General features: G+C 39.7%; 1 protein-coding gene across 1 annotated transcript in view; it reads left to right on the top strand.

The window, feature by feature from the left end:
* furinb (furin (paired basic amino acid cleaving enzyme) b) overlaps positions 1-18485 on the top strand; it is a 76772-nt gene that overhangs the window by 43955 nt on the left and 14332 nt on the right. Inside the window, exons 5-7 of the mRNA XM_028407687.1 lie at positions 2278-2406; positions 2650-2726; positions 14676-14764. Coding sequence (XP_028263488.1) covers positions 2278-2406; positions 2650-2726; positions 14676-14764 — 295 coding nt within the window. The remainder of the gene's footprint in view (positions 1-2277; positions 2407-2649; positions 2727-14675; positions 14765-18485) is intronic.

The raw sequence follows: 18485 nt of genomic DNA, 5'->3' as shown, positions 1-18485 counted from the left end.
GATGTTAAGTATACATTATGTGCAGTAGTACTACAGTCATTATATAAATGCAATATCTGTGTAATATTAACAAAGACATTGGAGCCTGTACAGTGTGGGTAGACGATGTAATGATTGTTCATCTTTATGTATTCAAAACGTCAGTACAGGGTTTTGAAGCTCCAGAAATTGCATTCAGTAATTTCAGTGCCTCAAGAGCTTGTGAGGAAACCTCATTTAAATATGTCATTAATATGAAATACTGTTAAAATGACCTTCCCTATATTTAATTGAAAATAGTAAAGAGACAAAGACATATGTGCTCATATTATCATCTCTCTGGAAGTTGCTGTAATTTGGAAAGCAAAATGTCTTCCTAGTCCTGGTAGGATTTCAGCTGCTCGATAATGTGGTGTTTCCTTTGTTGCATTTGTTATTTCATAATGCACCAAACGTTTTCAGTGGGTGACAGGTCTGGCCTCCGGAGGGGTGTTACTGAAATAAGCAAGGCCTTCCCAGTGAAATATGAAGCCTGGATGCTGGCTCTGAAAACCTGCAGACTATCGCTCTGCATTCATGGTGCCTTCATAGATATGCAGCTTTTTTTTTCATGACATGTGGATGTTGGTTTTTGAAAACAACCCAGATGGTCCCTCTCCTTATTAGTCTGGAGGACATGACATCCGTGAACAGAAATCACGGACACCAGAGTTTTTCACTTCGCCTCAGTCCATTTTAAATGAGCTCAGGCCCAGAGAAGGCAGATAGCTTTCTGGATGTTGTTAGTGTGTGTTTTTCTTTTGCATGGTAGAGTTTTAACTTCATTTGTAGATACAGCGATAAGCATGCAGTGATTTCCATAAAACAGAGACGTGCCTGCTGCCCAAGGGTCTGAATATCACAACCATTCAATATTTGTTTTTGGCCTTGGTTTTTGGCCCTTCTCCAGATTCTATGAATATTTTAAACCTATTAGTGTAGATGATGAAAACTTTGCATTTTACTGAAAAAAAATTGAACTTTTGGATAGAGCGTACTAAAGCTTTCCAAATCTCCTCAATTGAAACTAATGAATTCCAATTCCAATGAATTTAGTAGCCAATTAGTTGATATAATAATCAAAACATTGCATCCTGTTTTTATTTATGCTTTACAGAGCATCTCATCTGTTAGCTCTGCCGTCCTACCCACCAACACAACGTCCAATTTTTAATACATTGCATTCCAGGGTGTTGGCTTGAATGCAAAATTGCATGTCAGGATAGATCCGCTGCTGAACTGCATCACCTGTGAAACACTGATAGCAAACGGACCTGGCGTCATGTCTGTTTCATTATTCAAAGCTTTTCTCAAAGATGCTTCAATTTGCCCAAATCCCCCCCCCCCTTTTTTTTCTTTTTATGTGCACAAAACCTCTGTCACTGCAACGGATTAATGACAACACTGACTGTCCCAGACATAAATCACCAGTGAATAAAAGTTTTGAAACCACCTCTGCCATTCAGCATTAGGCTTCTAATCGTCTGAGGACTTAAGCCCCTTTTTAAGTACTTAAAGTATTCTACACACATTGGAGTTGTGTAAAAAACAAACAAAGAAACAACAAATAAAGCTGATAAAATGCACATGCTGCCACTGCAAAGGTGTTTTTCTTTGTAGCAAAACAAATGTATGATTTTTGGAGTTTCATCAGTTTGTTGCAAAAATAGAGGATTTATTACAGAACTATTATAGAACTTGTGCATGCAGGAGTTGTACCCAGTGGAGAAAACTCAGCAGGAAACAGAAGAGAGGGTAGAGAAGGTTGTCTGGGATGTCTTCCCATCTCATTTTGTTTATCTTACCATCTCTGTCACCCCAAGCACTTCTCTTCTTTCTCCTCACTGTAGAACTGTTCTGTTCTCCTTCCTATCCCTATCTGTCTCCCTCCACCTTCCTCTCACACTGCAAGAGAGGTAAATGCTCTCACCAAGATTTGTGACCTGCAACAGGTTGTGTGTCTTCTCTGCCATCAGCATAACAGCAGTAAGATGCTCGCACTGGGCAACTCAATCAGAGGAAGCAGACATGCCAGGTTGATGCATTAAAATTGGATTTAAAGTGTTCATGAACTATCTCTGATCTTCCCTTTTATGTCTCCATGTTTAGTTTTGCATCGAGCAATGATGTGTTTTTCCTACACAGCGTGTAAAAGGTCTTAGCAGATGATTTAAGCTTCCCCCTGATAGACCTTTGCAGTCTGGGAAGTGTCAGTCATGGCAGAGTGACAGCTGAACAAAAGGCTTGTGTCTCTTCCAGTCCAGCCCAACACATCAGGACCTGAATACAAAAGCCGCCTGGGCTCAAGGCTACACAGGAAGAGGTGTGGTGGTGACTATCCTGGATGATGGTATTGAGAAAGATCATCCTGACCTCATCAGTAATTATGTAAGTCGACAAAAAATAAATAGTTTAATTTTTTGTGTCTGGCAATGGTGCATTACTGACATTTAGCTGTTTATGTTATTTTTTTATTAACTATATGCCACCAAATTACTCATTAGAGTCAAAGTCCATTTGTGAGTAGCATTTTCCATTTCTGAAAAAATAAACCAGAATTGGGGACAATCTAGTTAAATGACATTTAAGAACACTTGATTGGTGTCCTAACCTTTTTCATGTCTATCTTAGGACCCTGAGGCCAGCTATGACGTCAATGATAAAGATGCTGACCCACAACCAAGATACACACAGCGAAATGAGAACAGGTAATTTTGGTTCAACCTTTAAGGCAATTTGGTTTACATGATTAATTTCATTATGAGCAGGAGCAATCACATTTATTATCTGAACAATCATTTGGAATAGGATGACCTTTTTTTAACCAAGTGGCCTCCTGTAAGTGCTGACAGAAAACAGCAGTAGTAGGAAATCCAGAATCCAGTCTATACAGCTTTTGGTCCAGTGCTTTTGGCTGTAGCATTTACATTTAGAATCCAATTACATAAAGTTTGAAAGCACTGGTGCAGTGATTCTGCAAAGTCTTAAAAGATTGTTCCCTTTTTTCCACTTGCTTCAGTACACAAGCCAAGCAGCTATAGCTGCATTTCAAGGTCCAGCCCGTACAGCCCCACAGCCACACAGTCACTTATTTGTTGCCAGTACAATACTTGTTTACTTGCCCCTGGTGATTCATGCTCTTCCATTGCAGTCTTTGGTGATCACATTAGAACATGTTTGTCCCCAATTTAGTGATGGAAGGCTTCAGCAAGCTTGAATCGTGAACATGTGTCCCCCTCCCCTCACTCACTGTTTCTCCAAATGCTCTGGTCCTCTGCTTTGGTCCAATCCCCCTGGAGCAGATGAGAAGCTACATCCAGCCTCTGAAACGCACAGCAGGATTTGTCTCAAATCTCTTTTTTTTAGGACGCCTGGCACTAAGTCTTTATCTAGTTGTTTATTTGTTTTTCTTCTTTTCATTTCAGTATCAGAGCATAGCATTGACTTGCAGCTGGTCAAAAAGAAAAGAAGCTAAATACGTTCAGAGATTGTAGAAGCTATTATTTGAAACTGGAATCATTTCTGAGCGGGTGTTCGTATTTGAACTTTCACGATAAACATCCCTCTAAGCCGCTTCTCTTGTTGAGGAAGAGTTGTTTGTTTTTCTGTCCTCATCTTTTAATCTGTTGTGTTCATTTATTTTGAAAGCAGTTAGCATCAGCAGTTTTTTTGTGTAGGCCTTGTATCTCGTCATCACCCACAGCACAGAGCAGCCATGCACAGCGACCCTGGCCATTTTCTGTCAGTGTAAAGTAGATCCCACTCCGTCCTGCTGATGGAACAAAGCACTACTGGAGGGGATTACTCTCTGAGTCTGGTTCACTTTAGCTCCTGAGCTGCGCAATGCAAGTTTTTTTTTTTTTTTTTTTTTGAAGAACACATACACACTCATCATGCACAGGTTTGCACTCACACTTTCTATTGCCCTTGCCAATGGCAATTATCTTAGACTAGATCAATTTATAGGCATGAAATGAAGAGCAAGGGTGTGTCTGTGTGTCTACAGCGTGAAGCTTCAGTGTTCAGAGTGACCTGTGGACAAATGTCCAATGATTCATGTAAATCACCACATAGCGAACCAGACCGAACCAGTGAGTAATTCTGCAGAGCCCCCACAATGAAATTATATGAATATATTCATAGGACAACAAAAAGCAAAGGCGAGTCAGACACAGGCATTTTCTGGAGTCATGAAGGCCGGTTCATTTGTACTGAGGACACGCAAGGCTGAGTTTTGAATTCTCATCTCTGGCTTTTTTCCATAGAGACGCTCCATCTTGACTTGGCAGTTATCGCCGAAGAGGAAGTGTGCAGACTTACAGTAGTTTCAGGCTGGTTAAAGCCTGGTCCAGCTGGTACTCTGTCTTTACTTTAGTGCACTTCTTCTCCATCACGTCAGTGGGATACAGATGTATGGGGGTTGGTCTTTGGGGGGGGTTACCAGGATTAATATCAGTTCCTGACCACAACCTGCCAGTGGAGCAGAATTATTAGAAAAATCAATCAGTGGCAAAAAAGGCTCTGCGCTCAATACAGTTATGGGGTTATTAATTCTGATAATAACATTACATTACATATTACATATTTTTTATGTGTATATTGATCCAAATAGACACAACTATGAAAGTGTCACATTAAAACTATTCAGATTATTAATTGTAATTATGAGTCGTTCTAGGCAACAGAATACTGTGAATCATATCAGACAACAAAATGTGCTTCAGTAAATGTGTGTATATGCATCAAAGTAAGTTAGTAAGGTCATAACAGTGCTGATAATCTTGTACAGAAACTTTTTATTGATCAAAGTAAATAAAAACCTATGGTCATAAATGGTGCATGTCTGCAGAGAATTAGAAGAAAGTATACTTCTGTGACAAGGTGAAAATCAAGGATAAAGGATTATTATCTTTCTGTGCTGGAGCCATATTCACATCAGACATTATTCATTACACGTCAAAACTGCCTTATTTTCACTTGCACAAGGTCAGGGTGATTAATTTTCTCTTTAAGGTTGTCTATTAATGTCCACAAGTGAAAGTAGCTTACCTGTTTACTGTTGCCTTCTTTATCTAATGTATTCAGACACACACACACACACACACTCATGCTGTCTCTGCCTGCTTGCCCTGTGGTGAGCTCTTAGCTTCTGTGTGGAATTTTTATGTGGGGTCCATTAATTGAGATCTGCATGCCTGCATGGGAAAATGTGTAGCTACAGCCTTTATTAAAAAAACATTGGCATGCTACACAGCATTTTGTCTTTTAATCTAAATCAACCCATGATCCCCTGAATACTAACGCTGGTTATAGTCAAGGCTACGGGAAAGAGGTGCAGTGGCTAATTTGGGTGATGGCATTGGGAGCGATGAAGAAGAGTGTCTGCACGCTTCTCTTGCTCCAACAAATTGCTTTGTCCTTGGTGGCACATGGCTGTTTGTTTCTCTGACCATGAAAGTGCTTCTTCAGCAGAAAGACACTAGATAAGAGGAATGCTAAATGTGTCAGCTGCTGCAAAAGACACACTACTCAAATTTAATTTGACTAAGATATTAATTACTTATGACATTAGTTAGGGTTGGGCAGTCACCCCTTGCAGTAAATGGCTGTGGAAAGCCCTACAGTTTTTTTTAAAAAAAGTAGTAGAGACTTTTTAAGGACTTCAAGTGGGCACAACATGCTATTTATTTATTTTATTCTGGGACTCCACTAGAATAGCTTTGCATATATCAGTACTGCCTGTAATGCAGCTCAGTCTCTACTGGAAGCAATGTTGGCTCCAGGCTTTTTAAACGTACCCCCCTTCCCTGAAAGACTGCTTTCATCTGATGGGCCAACATCCAGAAGCCTGCCGAGGGGCGGCACCCGGTCCTTGTGAGCACCACCTTGTTGTCTTGCTGGTGTGGAGCTTCTGACTCAAACTGTAAACCTGCTATACATCATTTCTCTCTCAGCAGGGACATTTTTAGCAACAGGTTTGTTTGACAAATATTACACTCATTATAGTCACTATAATCACAACTGTAGACAATCAGTTGTCTATACAACTGATCTGATCTGTAGATAGCTGTATGTCTGCTGGCAGTGAGAAACTCTTAAATACAACTGTCTAGATTTTAGTTAAAATGCAGCATAAATTAGAGTAGCTGGTTTTATGCTACATGTGGGGCAAATCTAGTCTGAACCCAGATACTAGTAAACTGGCTCAAGCCTGTAATACACCTTGAGTTGCAATGACCCATGTCTGACAGATACAGATCACAAGTAAACCAGTTTTATTGCCCACTGCCACCTGAGTCTGAGTCTCATTACACAGTTCCTCCTCTGAGACCAGGAAGCCAATCTTTATATGATCTCATATAAGATGAACGCCATACCCCTGCAAGGAGGGTTCGTATCATTCTGAGATCAGGGAGAAAAATGTTTTGACATGCATACATTATATACCTTAAGTTATTGGACTAAATAATATTGGAAGTCTGTACTAAACTAAAAACATCATCTATAACTATGCCATGTACACATTTCACCCCATTTCTAGACTATAATTGCAATAATAAAAGAGAAGGGCCATGCTACATATTTATGCACCAGGCGTTTCGAATGGTCTCTGTCACATAAAAAGACAGACATGCGTCTGTGTGGATCGATGTAGAGTACAGCTCGTGCACACTAAGTTTTGGTGTGGCTTGTAATTAGAGTTGCACAATAAAAGCTAAGATTTCAAACAACACTACAAAGCCTTTGGTTGTAGACTTTAGTGGATAAGTTCCAATAACTGGATTATAGTGAGGTTTTAAACAAAGTGTGTGTGTATGTATGTATATATATATATATATATATATATATATATATATATATATATATATATATATATCATTAAAGGACTGAAGTTTCTTATGTTCTGATCTGCTTCTGAAATATAAAACTGCCTCGTCTGTGAATGATGTGTACACCTACCCCACAGACATTACTTCTCTTCTTTTAGCTATGATTTATTTTTCATTATAAAAGAATTCATAACATCACCTCTCTTTTTTAACCACATTGCTAAAATTAAACAGGTTACTAACTCTGAAGAGATTTTCAATGTGTCACTGGTGGTTATCGCGTCAAATAAATCTCCATCCAATCTGAATTCCGACTGCAGCACTATAAAAAAGAAGAATGGGAACAGGGTTAAATACTATCTGCGGGCATGCTGTCCTTGGCCAGATGCTGCTGGACAAGTGGCTGAGGCCTTAAATGAACCTTATTCTAAGTGTGCGAATGCAATTAGAAATGACTTGTGCTGGTTTCTGCAAATCTATATCCATTCTGTACATATGCCGCATGCATTTCTAAGTCTCTATGGAGGTCATAAATCTCCGTCATGAAGGGGGTGACACGGGACAAATCAGACTGAAGGAGGGCACAAATCAAAGAAGACAGCTTCCTCCTGCGTTGTCTGCGTTAGCACCTCTGTTACAGTGTTTGACACAGCAGGGCGCACCTACTACACTCCGCGGCTGACACACTTTAGAACGCAGGCCTTTGTGGAATTGGCATTCTGCAATCATTCATGGTCTCATGTGGAGCTCACTTTTTTTTCCAACATTATTTTGTAAACAGACTAACTTCAGTGCAGTCTGTGTGTGTTGGATTAGCAGCAGCTGCTGTTCAATGTGTACCAGTGGATAAACATGTAAACTTTACATTCAGAAAGAGTCAAAAGAAGGCTTCTGTGAGATTTAAATGGAAAAAATAACAATAAGAAATCAAGACTTTGGGAACCTGCCCACAAAATAACACTTTATTTATTCTGGCCATTGCATGCTGCAGATAAACGCTTTCCACTATTTATAGTGAGTTTATTAATTATTATTTACAGAGCTGCCTCCTTTTTTTCTAGCCTCAATGCCGTCTTTCTGCTCCTCTTGTCTTGTTTATTCTGTTGGGGACAGCTTGTTTATTTCCAAGACAGACAGCCAGCCAGACAGACTTTTCAGAGGGGATGTTGGCAGTTTATCCTGCTATTATTTATGCCAAAGAAAAGGACAGTGTGATGGAAAGCTGCTGTTTTCTAAACATTTCAGCGAGGTATAGCTCCTAGAGATTGGAGGTGGCAGTCCTATACGCCAAACCCCACTCTACGAGACATTACTGATCACTTGGAGTCAATCAATATTACCCTCGCTTGACTAGAGACTGATGAATGGGATGTTAACGCAATAGTGTCTGCAGTGTGTGGAAATTACTCCATGCGATGTGGAGCTGTGTGTTTTTTTTTCCATGTTGGCACTTGAAATAATTTAAACATCCTTTGTTGCTTGGATGACTTTATTTAATTAGTTTAGATGCAGATGCTGTGCTCCTTTCATTTATGTCCTTTTCAGTTACTTAATCATCAGGTGATGGTGATTTTAATCACGATAGTTGCAGTAAAAGAGTTTATTTCCTCTTCTGCCACAGTGCGCCATAAAGCAGAGTAATAATCAATTTTTAGACTAGCACAGCTGTTATTGTGTGTAAGAAAAAAAAACACATTTCAATTGTTGGCCCTTTTTCTTTGTAGAGATTTTTTTTCCCCTTCCAGGTCTATAGCAGTTTCCTCCCACATAAATACATGCACATCAGTCACATGACTAGTTATATTATGTCTATCTTCTGTGTAGTTTCCAACAGGGATTCACAATATTATGGGTAAGACAACTTTGTCTTGAAAAAATAAAGAAAAACAAATATCACCCAATAAGATGCAGAGTTTTACAGATAAGTAAAGACTTACTAATACTCATTGTGTCTGACCAAAACTGATGCTAGTATATCAGTGAGCATATAAAAAGTATGAGTGTGACAGCATAATTGCTGTCTATGAGTATAGTTGAGTATAGTATGAGTATAGTTGCTCTGCGTTGGCATTAAAGGTAGGGTAGGAGATTTTGAAAAAATCAGTGAGAGTCAGCCAGATTTTGAAAGTAAACACACGGCCCTTTCTCTCGGAGCTCACCCCGAAGCCACGCCTCCCTTCGGCCATCATGCATCTACCTCTTTGATGCGTGCAGAGCAGGAAGAGAGTGACAACCAGCCAACTATACGTGCAGGGGCGCCTCGGAGGATTGGCTGATGTTTTTAGCGTTTTATAGCTTCCACAGATGATTAATATTCCTCGTTTTAAAGCAAAACTGCAGAACTAATCGGTTGCTATCGGATTGTAAAGAGAAGTTACACTAATTTAACAAAAAGTGCATCAGAATGAAATCTCCTACCCTACCTTTAAGTCAACACCACGAATTTAATCCAATTTAAAAAGTTAATTTCAGTATAGCAAAGGCTTGATGTACTGTGCAATTTAGGAAAGAAAAACCTATGAATATATTTCCAAGAGTTTAAATCGAGGCAACTGGACTCAGGGAAGTGGTGAAACGTCTTCAAAAAACAATCCTTGAGTCCTTGAGCCCAATCCTTGAGTCCAGTTGCCTCGATTTAAACTCTTGGAAATGACTATGACCTGGATGAAGAGCATCCATATATATATGAATATATCTGTATTTTTATTGCAATCAGTATAGTTTCTAAGGAACCGAGAACTTTTTCAGATGATCCCTGTCGTCTGCTCACTGTATTGAAGAACAGGAAGGCAGACAGAAAAGACAAGGATTTAATTAATGTTTACTCAAGCCCAAGGTGTTATATGTCAGATTATCTTCTCTGACAGAACCTCTTCATTCTGTCCACCCCAACGAAGATATCTCCACTTCACACTACAGTGTAACCATCTGAACAGATCTGCCCGAGGCCAGAGCGGAGCTGAGCCGAGCAGAGCAGAAAATAGCCTAATCCCTTTGGCAGCTACAATGAACGGACCGTATTCAGTCCGTCTAAAACAGATACCAACCAACAGAGCAAGGTTTAGACATTAGTCACACTCGGCGATGCATATTTTAACACACATTCCACACAAACACAAACACTACACAAGCTGATATGTGTGGTCGCACACGTCTGCCATCTATAAACATAACGTTTAATGCTCAAATAGACGTGGTTCTTTTTCAAGTACTGCATGAGAAAGCATTGGGGGATCATTTGGGAACACTGATTTAGCTGAAATTTACTCCCGCTCATCCCATTAAAACCTCTGTGGCTCAGCTGAAGCTTTCTTGTTTAAAATCCTAATGATGTCACCAGAGCTGCCTCAGTGTGATCTTTAAACTAACAACTGGTGTTTGAAGGAAGTGAGTATCAAAACACTGTTACAGATTGCATTGTTGCAGAAGCGATATAATGGGAAATGCAGTGTTGATCCAAAGGAAGGTGAGGATTTTAAAGGGAAACTTTTATTTATAAGTTTATTGTGTTTTAGAAATTGTACCGTGAAGGGTTGATAGTGGCTAAGCTAGGACTGTGCCATACCTGACATAAGTCTTTTAATATGTAACTGAATGTCGGGAATTGTTTTGAACAAGATGCTTGTGTTTTCTCCTGCAGTGCCAATACAATAAAAGAGTGAAGACAATGACAATGAGTGATTTGAAAGAAAACAAAAAAAACTTAGTTATCTGTTTGTTTTCAGAAACACATTTAGCAAATCTCTCACACAGCTACAGTGACTGAAAGCACATAAATACTGAGGCTGCCTGGGAATTGTCTCAAAATTCAGTAATGAGACGGTGAACATTCACATCATCCCTCAGTAAGTAAACAGAACATTGGTCACCCTGGGCAGATATAATTAAAGGATTATGTATCCTGAGCAAGCACAGTATGTATATATGGTGCTGCCACAGCCATATCAACTGTCAGAATGCATCATTGAGGGAGCAATCAAAATCTACAGCAGCGTCTTGTACAGCGGGGTCACATAAATGTCCATTTTTGGATCCCATCCCACCCATATTGGGTCATTTAGAAAAATGTCAACACATGTTTAGACTATGTTTTTAGACCCTCGATAGGATTATACCTGCCATCCCTTCACAGCGTTCTGCCTGTGTTAGCTTATCCTCATCCATAAAGGCAAAAGGGAAAAATCTAAACAAAGCATTGTAGAATACTGTGACTGTATAAATAATAGATTAGTCCATTAATACACTGCAGAATTCATTATATACGGTATTGATTCTGTACAGCCTTCCCTCATGCACAGAGAGATGGGCTTGTATAACGTGTCTAAATTCACCAATGAATGGCAATGACATCACCAAATATGGTGCCCTGTCCTGGGGAGGAGTGATAAACGCTTTACCTCACGTTGTCCCCTTTGCTTCTTCTGATTAGATAAGGAAGGTCACACTGTGAATACGAGAGGTTAGCTCCTTTTATTTAGGCTTTATTTGAGCTGTCCGCTGCTCAGTAAAGTAAGTTGGTATGACCCGCTGGATCACATACAAGTAATTTATTTACTGTGATTGTGTTTTTCCAAGGTGAGGCTGAATTATTTAAGAGGTTTGCTATATTACCATGTTTTTTGGTACAAAACCTTCTCAAAAAGTGCACAGTAAATTGCAAATATAACACAGTAAAAGCATTAAAACAGTGAAATCTGTTACAGTGTGACCACACCATGGACATGGATATATCGCAGAGGCATTCAGTCAGAAATTATTTCATTTTATGGACATTTAAAAGATACAATTGTGGTCTGCTCCAGCAGATACTTACACACACATGCATGCAACCCTGCAGATAGTATTCTAAACAGCTGGATCTTGTGTATGGCCTCTCTATGAATGTCTTCCCAGGCCTCTGGCTCTGTGTTCGCTCTGGCTGAATCCTCTGCCTGGCAACACATCTGTGGCTCCTCGGTGTGAGGAAATGTGCCGTCTGGAGCAGAAAGGCCTTTTTATGATGCTGTGGATGAAACAATAACAATGCGTGCAGATATGTTCGGCTGAAGGCACTGCCGACCTGAATTGAATAAACTAATTACCATTTACTCAAAACTGAAATTTTAATATACCACATCATTCCATTGAGACTGTGATGTGATTGGTTTGTCAAAATCATGGTATTAATGAAGTGTGTGTGTGTGTTTCATAACAAACAGTGTAAGCCAAGATTTGTTTGTTTTTCAGCAAAAGTCATTGACAGCGGATACATGGTGTGGCTATTTGCAGTGTAATTTAACTGCACGTCTTCATGCAGCCAAGCCATCTGGCTATAGCCACAGTACTGACTGCTGACTATGTGTGATTTTGGCCATTGTGTGTGATGGTTACAGGCTCTCTGGCCTGTGTATGAAAGAATAACAGAACAACATGTTCCCTTTTGTAATTAATGCTTTTTTATGTGTGTACTGGGCAATGAATTCACCAGCACAGCAAAAGAAGAAAAAAACGGTGTGTTGCTAACCAAACTTAAATGCATTTATTAGAATCATTTAATTTCTAAAAATATTGCTCATTAATGGGAATGTGCATCAGACTCTGTCGCATTAATGCAGACACTGGAGTGCTACGGTGACCCCCGGCAACATTAAATTAAAGTAGCAGCACTTAGCATCTTCAAATATAGATTACATCTACAGTTGCTCTGTGCTATATACGGTAGATGAATTACCATCAACATTAAATCTTCTCACCACATATTTTTATAGTATAAAAACGTTGTAGTGAGGCTAGTGCTGCCATAGATGTTTTTTTTCATCGATATGAAAAGACTGTCAGTCACCATTGCGCACCCACTCTGTGCCGTCTTCAGTCCATAATAACATGACTGACTTGTGTGGACGAACCTGTAATACAGTCTGTCAGAAATTTGTCAGACACACTGTTGTGAGCTAAAATGTAATGGGTGGGCAGGTCTGCACCTCTTTAGTGCTCTGATTAAACAATGGCTGCACACTAAAAGGTCTGCCCGCAGCTTCACATGGAGACAGAGATGTCCTGCTGCACAGAGAGCAGCATATCTGGAGCCTGATTAACTGAGACTCTAGGCTGTGCCTCCAGCTTATTCATGTGCTAAATGTTTCTTTAATAATCACAGAAATGAGCAGGTTTGTGTATGTGAGTTTAATGATTCTCTAATGCCTATTAGGATATCAAGCTCTTTCAAGCCAAAAAATATTGCTGTGCTACTGCTTTAAAAACAAAAATCTATTCACATCAAATGAATCCATCTATTAATGCATTGTGAAACAAAAAATTTAGTTTAAGCTCTGATAACATTTTAATTGCGTGCGTGATGCATTACAGACTGCCATATGTGCCAGGGTCTTTGTGTAAGGGCATGGCTGTCAGTGACAAATAAGCCCTGTCAGGAAAGCTGATTGCTTGTTTAAAGATCACTTTAATGCTTGTAGTTGTTGACAGGCCGGGTCATGGAATAAATGATTTGTTAGGAAGCAGCACCCACACCATCCTCTTTTTGTTCCAATATAAATCCTGACTTTGTAACAAAAAACAGAGACAGGTAGAAGAAGAATTTGGAACAAAACAGCAGCGATTTTCTGCTTAAACGTTTTAGAGCGAGCAGAATTAGCAGGTGGTTAATATATCACAGAGCTACACAGAATCTAATCAGGATCCCAGCTGGAGGTGTATCCGTACTCTGACCCTGTGAAACGACTTTGTCCTCTGCCTCATCATCAGTGAGGTTGGGAGATCAAAAAGGAAGTCATTTGCTTTTTTTTTAACCTCTTCTTAAACAGGACTGGAGACGTAATTAGCTGTGTTTTCCGATAACATTCACACAGCACATCCCAGAGACGGGTGTGAAACTGCGTGCTTCCTAATCAGATATGTGCACTGTAATCAGGAGACAATCTTAATGACCTGTGGTAAACGCCAAATGCTCGCCCTGCTCCATCCATTCACAGTCTGATCACACGGTTTCAACTGCAAAGTCAATGCAACAAATTAAATCTGTTTCACTAATCATTCCTGTTTTTGTCTGGAAAGCTGAAAATCTGTACAGATTTTAATTTGGACCTTTCTTTCTCTAAAGATCTTGATAAAGGTGCTTTTTGTGAAGTCCTTTGTGTTTGACATTGACACACGTCTCTATAGGGAACCTGCCTCTGTTCCTTGAAACTCAAGGCTGGCTGAAGGCATTAATGAAGGGCTCAGTGAATAAATCATGCCAATCAATAACATGTCATATTTCATGGGCATGTCTCAGGGCATGCTATTGTCAAGGTAAAGTTTTAGAAAGGTCTTAATATTTGACCTCAGGTTTCAATTTAGCCATTTTTGATCAGAAGAGTCTGTCACTTGTGACCTTGTATCTTGTGTCACAGGAGAAAAGATGTCATAAATGTCATTAAATAAGACTCCTTGAGAGCGAAACACAAGAGCTGCCATCAATTTGTCAAGTGACAATTTCAGCTGCTCCACACATTAATTTCTCTTATTATTATTGTAGCAGTTTCAGCTCCTCTGTAAGCTTGTCTAACAGATCTCTGGTACAGATCAGTGAGGTTTTAACCTGTTGATGAGTATTGTGCTGTGTGAAAAGACATCCTTGATTCTTCTGATCACCTTCACTGCCGAGGTTGCAGCCTTTGTCGTTAAAATCTATTGCACATGCAAAAAAAGCTTCAAATGTATGTAATTTATGTGTCGCTTTTGACTATTGTTTTTGGAGTTGTCCAGGTTTCAGTTCACTTGCTTCTTTACTAACTGCAAATTTTTTTTTTTTTAGTATTACTCTCCTTACATTGATTTTTCTCTTCTCAGGCATGGAACCCGATGTGCTGGAGAAGTTGCTGCTGCAGCCAACAACGGTGTGTGCGGTGTAGGTGTGGCCTACAATGCTAAGATTGGAGGTAAGTGAAGCAGGCCATGGGCATTTTTAATTAGGCATAATGTTTAATGAGTACAATATTAATTTAAATGAGTTCAGTATAGTCTAATTAGAAACTAAACGCCCAATAAAATTCACATTCTAACTAATTAATGTGAAGGTGAACCGTACACTGTTTTTTATTAATACTAAAAAGGTAAGGGCTGCTCAATTACCAGCAGTCATAGCTGAAATTCTGATTTTATAACTAATAAAAATCATCATAAACAGAAGTTAATGTAATTTAAAATGTAACATAAAATTATCCCCCAGGTAGAAATTTAATGATACAGGCACATCATTAGTATGCACCAATAAAAGCTTTAAAATTCAAAAGTATCATCGCCCTAAAACGAACTGTCATATACGATGACACTGATTAATGATCACATGTGGCTGATGCAAGAGTGTCAGGAACTAATAGCAGTGTTGCTGCTTGTGATTTTATCATGCTAATACCATTATAAGAGAGATGTAATGTTAAAGAAATGTGTGTGTGTGCATATATATATATATATATATGTGTGTATATATGTATATATATGTGTATATATATAATATATATATATATATATATATATATACACACATATCTACACATATCACAGTGCTGCTTTAAAGTATGTGAACCCCTTGAGCAGTTTAGTTTAATTTAGTGGTGGAAATGTGAAGGTCTGGGGCTGCTTTTCTGTTTCTGGAACTGGACGACTCCATATTATTCAAGTAACCATAAATTCCCAAGTATATCAACAAATTCTTGACCAGAACCTCCTGCCATCCGTCAGACAGTTGAAGCTGGGACGAACCTGGATAATGCAACAAGACAATGACCCAAAGCATTCCAGCAAAACTACAAAGGAATGGCTTCAGGGAAAAAGGATTCATACTCTGGATTGGACCAGTCAAAGTCCAGATCTTAATCCTATTGAAATGTTGAAAGAAGATGGTACATGCCAGATGTCCCTCCAACCTCTCTCAACTGGCTGAGTTCTGCAAGGAGGAGAGCGAGAGACTGGTTAGAGGTTACAGAAGATGTTTGGTTGAAGTAATGACTGCAAAAGGAGGAGCCACAAGCTACAAGGGTTCACATACTTTTGAACATACACTAATACAGGTTTCATGTAGTTTTTGGGCTACTTAAACAAGTTCCACTAAACAAGTACATGCAACTGATAAAACATAGATCTGAGATTTCTGACATAAAAACTGGTAATGATAAAATGAGAAATCATGGTAAAACAACAGAAACATCTAAACTGCTCAAGGGGTTCACATATTTGCAAGCAGCACTGTATATGAGGAGAATAAGATGAACAGTACTGGCAAAAATCTCTTATAATACACAGCAACAGTCCTGCTGAGCTGTCTGAGCGGAGGCAGTGCATGTGTGAGAGAAGGCCGCCCAGCTTTTGATTAGAGAGCTTTAACATTAAACACATTTGACTGGCCATTACCCTTGGAAGGTTCAGACTGACTGTAAACAGCAGATCGCCTTTTGTGCGACTTTAAACTCACAAATGCCAACACAGACATCGATGTGTTTCATCTCAGTACCATCATCTTTTAACTTACTGCTGCAAAAAAACACATTTAAAAGTGCAGCATGTCTTTGAAGACCCGCAGAGAGACTTCAAAGCTGATATCGTGTGTTTTTTCTGGACCATTGACTGTTGTTTTCTGTCTCATTGGCGGTGCAGTTCAGACATGACACCGTGAGACGAGCAGTAGCACACTGTGAATAGTCCTTGATCGAGTGCCACACAGAAGAATAGCTTTTTCATCATTTCCTGCTGTTTTTCATGTGGAAATAAGCATCTTGTGCCCTCGTTTAGCCTGCTGTGTGTCTGTCAAAGGACTTGTCAATATAAGGTTTCTCCAGTTTTATGCACATCATTTATATAATCGACCTGAAGCAAATTCGGGAAACCAGTGTGAATGTAAATTAATGTAATTATACAGAAATGCATTTCTTGCTTGCCAGACAAGTCTTAAATGCCTCATCCTCAAGAGATTATGTCGCATTGTTAATAGTTGATATAAAGATGCTGAGTTCTTAATTTTATTATTTATGACAGAGTGAATGTAAGTTTTAGCACACATTATGACTCATCCTACCTTTGTTTGGCTCTTTGCCTGAGGCATCAGTCTTTCCTTCACCAACCAGATGAAAAGCAAGTTAATTTTTCAAAGTGTTTCGTTGAGTTCTTCGGTTCTTGAGTTCAGTCGATGCCAAGAGAACTTACTTCACAATCCAGTGGCTGTCTGTTCACACCGCCGTCTTCATAAATCATCATCAAAATTTGGTCAAAATAAGAGTCTTAGGGCAGGCTCTTGTTTAAACAGAATAATAAAGCTGTCAGCATGTGCAGATATGCATTAAAGAAAGAAGATATGTAGGGCCGTTCATTTACATTAAACCCAAGATCACAAATTATGTCTGAGAGCATTTTATTTTTCTTTGTCTCCTGAAAAAAACAAAAACACTTGATAAAGTATTCCAAGGAGGCTTTTAGTAACTTTTGTCATCAAACAATCTGTCAATGCCACGATGGCAGCCAACAAGACTCAGCGGAGCCTGTGGAGCCCCGAGCAGTCCCGTACACAGATGTTCCTCATAACTCTCCTTCTTTGTCTTCATTACCATTCATCTCCCGACAGAGCCACGCGTTGGCCCCGTTCTCATAAATTACTCCTCTGTGAATCTGTTCACGTCATAGGGTCAGTGGATTGTTTATAAACAGCTGTGATTTGCTCCCAAATGCTCTTTATCTGTGTGTGTGTGTGTGCACGTGAGCTGAGGCATGTTTGTGTGCATCTTTACAGAGTCATGATTAGTGATGAGTGTTTAAAACCTGTAATTGACCCTACTTGGCTCGCTGTATGTTTTCCTTCCACCTACTGTACCTATGTTCCCCCCCACCTGCACACACACACACACATGCACACACACAGCTGCATCTCTACCTGCTACCTCTGAATTAGTGGAACTGCGGGCAACCTGCACAGCAGTGTCTTAATAAGAAATCGTCAAGCAGCAGGAAGTTGATGAGAATTGTTACGACAGTAATTATCATTACTGCTGCGGTACGGCGCTTGCATAACGATCACTGAGCAAACATTGTGCTTTATGTTGCATGTTCAGCCCCAGTTATGTTTGTTTCAGACTACTCAGTATTCAAACTTGCGTTACGACATATCTCCACGCCAACAGAGTAATTGCTGCCTTGGCCACAACCCTACTGGCATATGTTTGTGCCTTCAGGGCCAGGCAGGTTGTCTAGAATGGCTTATTGAAGTCTTAATGTGGACGTTGCCACTCATAGTGTTGCCTCTGAGGTCCGGGGGCCCTCTATCAGTAATGGACCTTATTTGGGGGTGGTTCATTTCACGCCTCTCTACAGCCATTAATGTTCAGAGGACTGATCTGAGGCTGCTCACTTCAAAGGCTCAGACTGGGCCATGTTCAGGTATGATGAAAGGTGACATTTGGTGCTACCCTGTGGACACACCAGTCTGTTGAGCATTTTGTGTGTGTGTGTGTTATTCTATTGTCAGCAGTCTGTTATTGTCTGCTGTTCCCTTCTGTGTGTTTGCTGGGGTCAGGAAGCAGCTTTTCTTTTTATAACAACCAGCTGGGTTTGTTTATGCGATGGTTAAAATAGTGTAGTATCCATCAAAGCGAAGTCTGCAGGTGAAGCATCATG

The sequence above is a fragment of the Parambassis ranga genome, chromosome 6 (genome assembly GCF_900634625.1).
Source record: "Parambassis ranga chromosome 6, fParRan2.1, whole genome shotgun sequence".
NCBI classification, from domain to species: Eukaryota; Metazoa; Chordata; class Actinopteri; family Ambassidae; genus Parambassis; species Parambassis ranga.
Note: the sequence above shows the minus strand (reverse complement) of the source record. Positions and strands in the feature narration are given on the sequence as shown.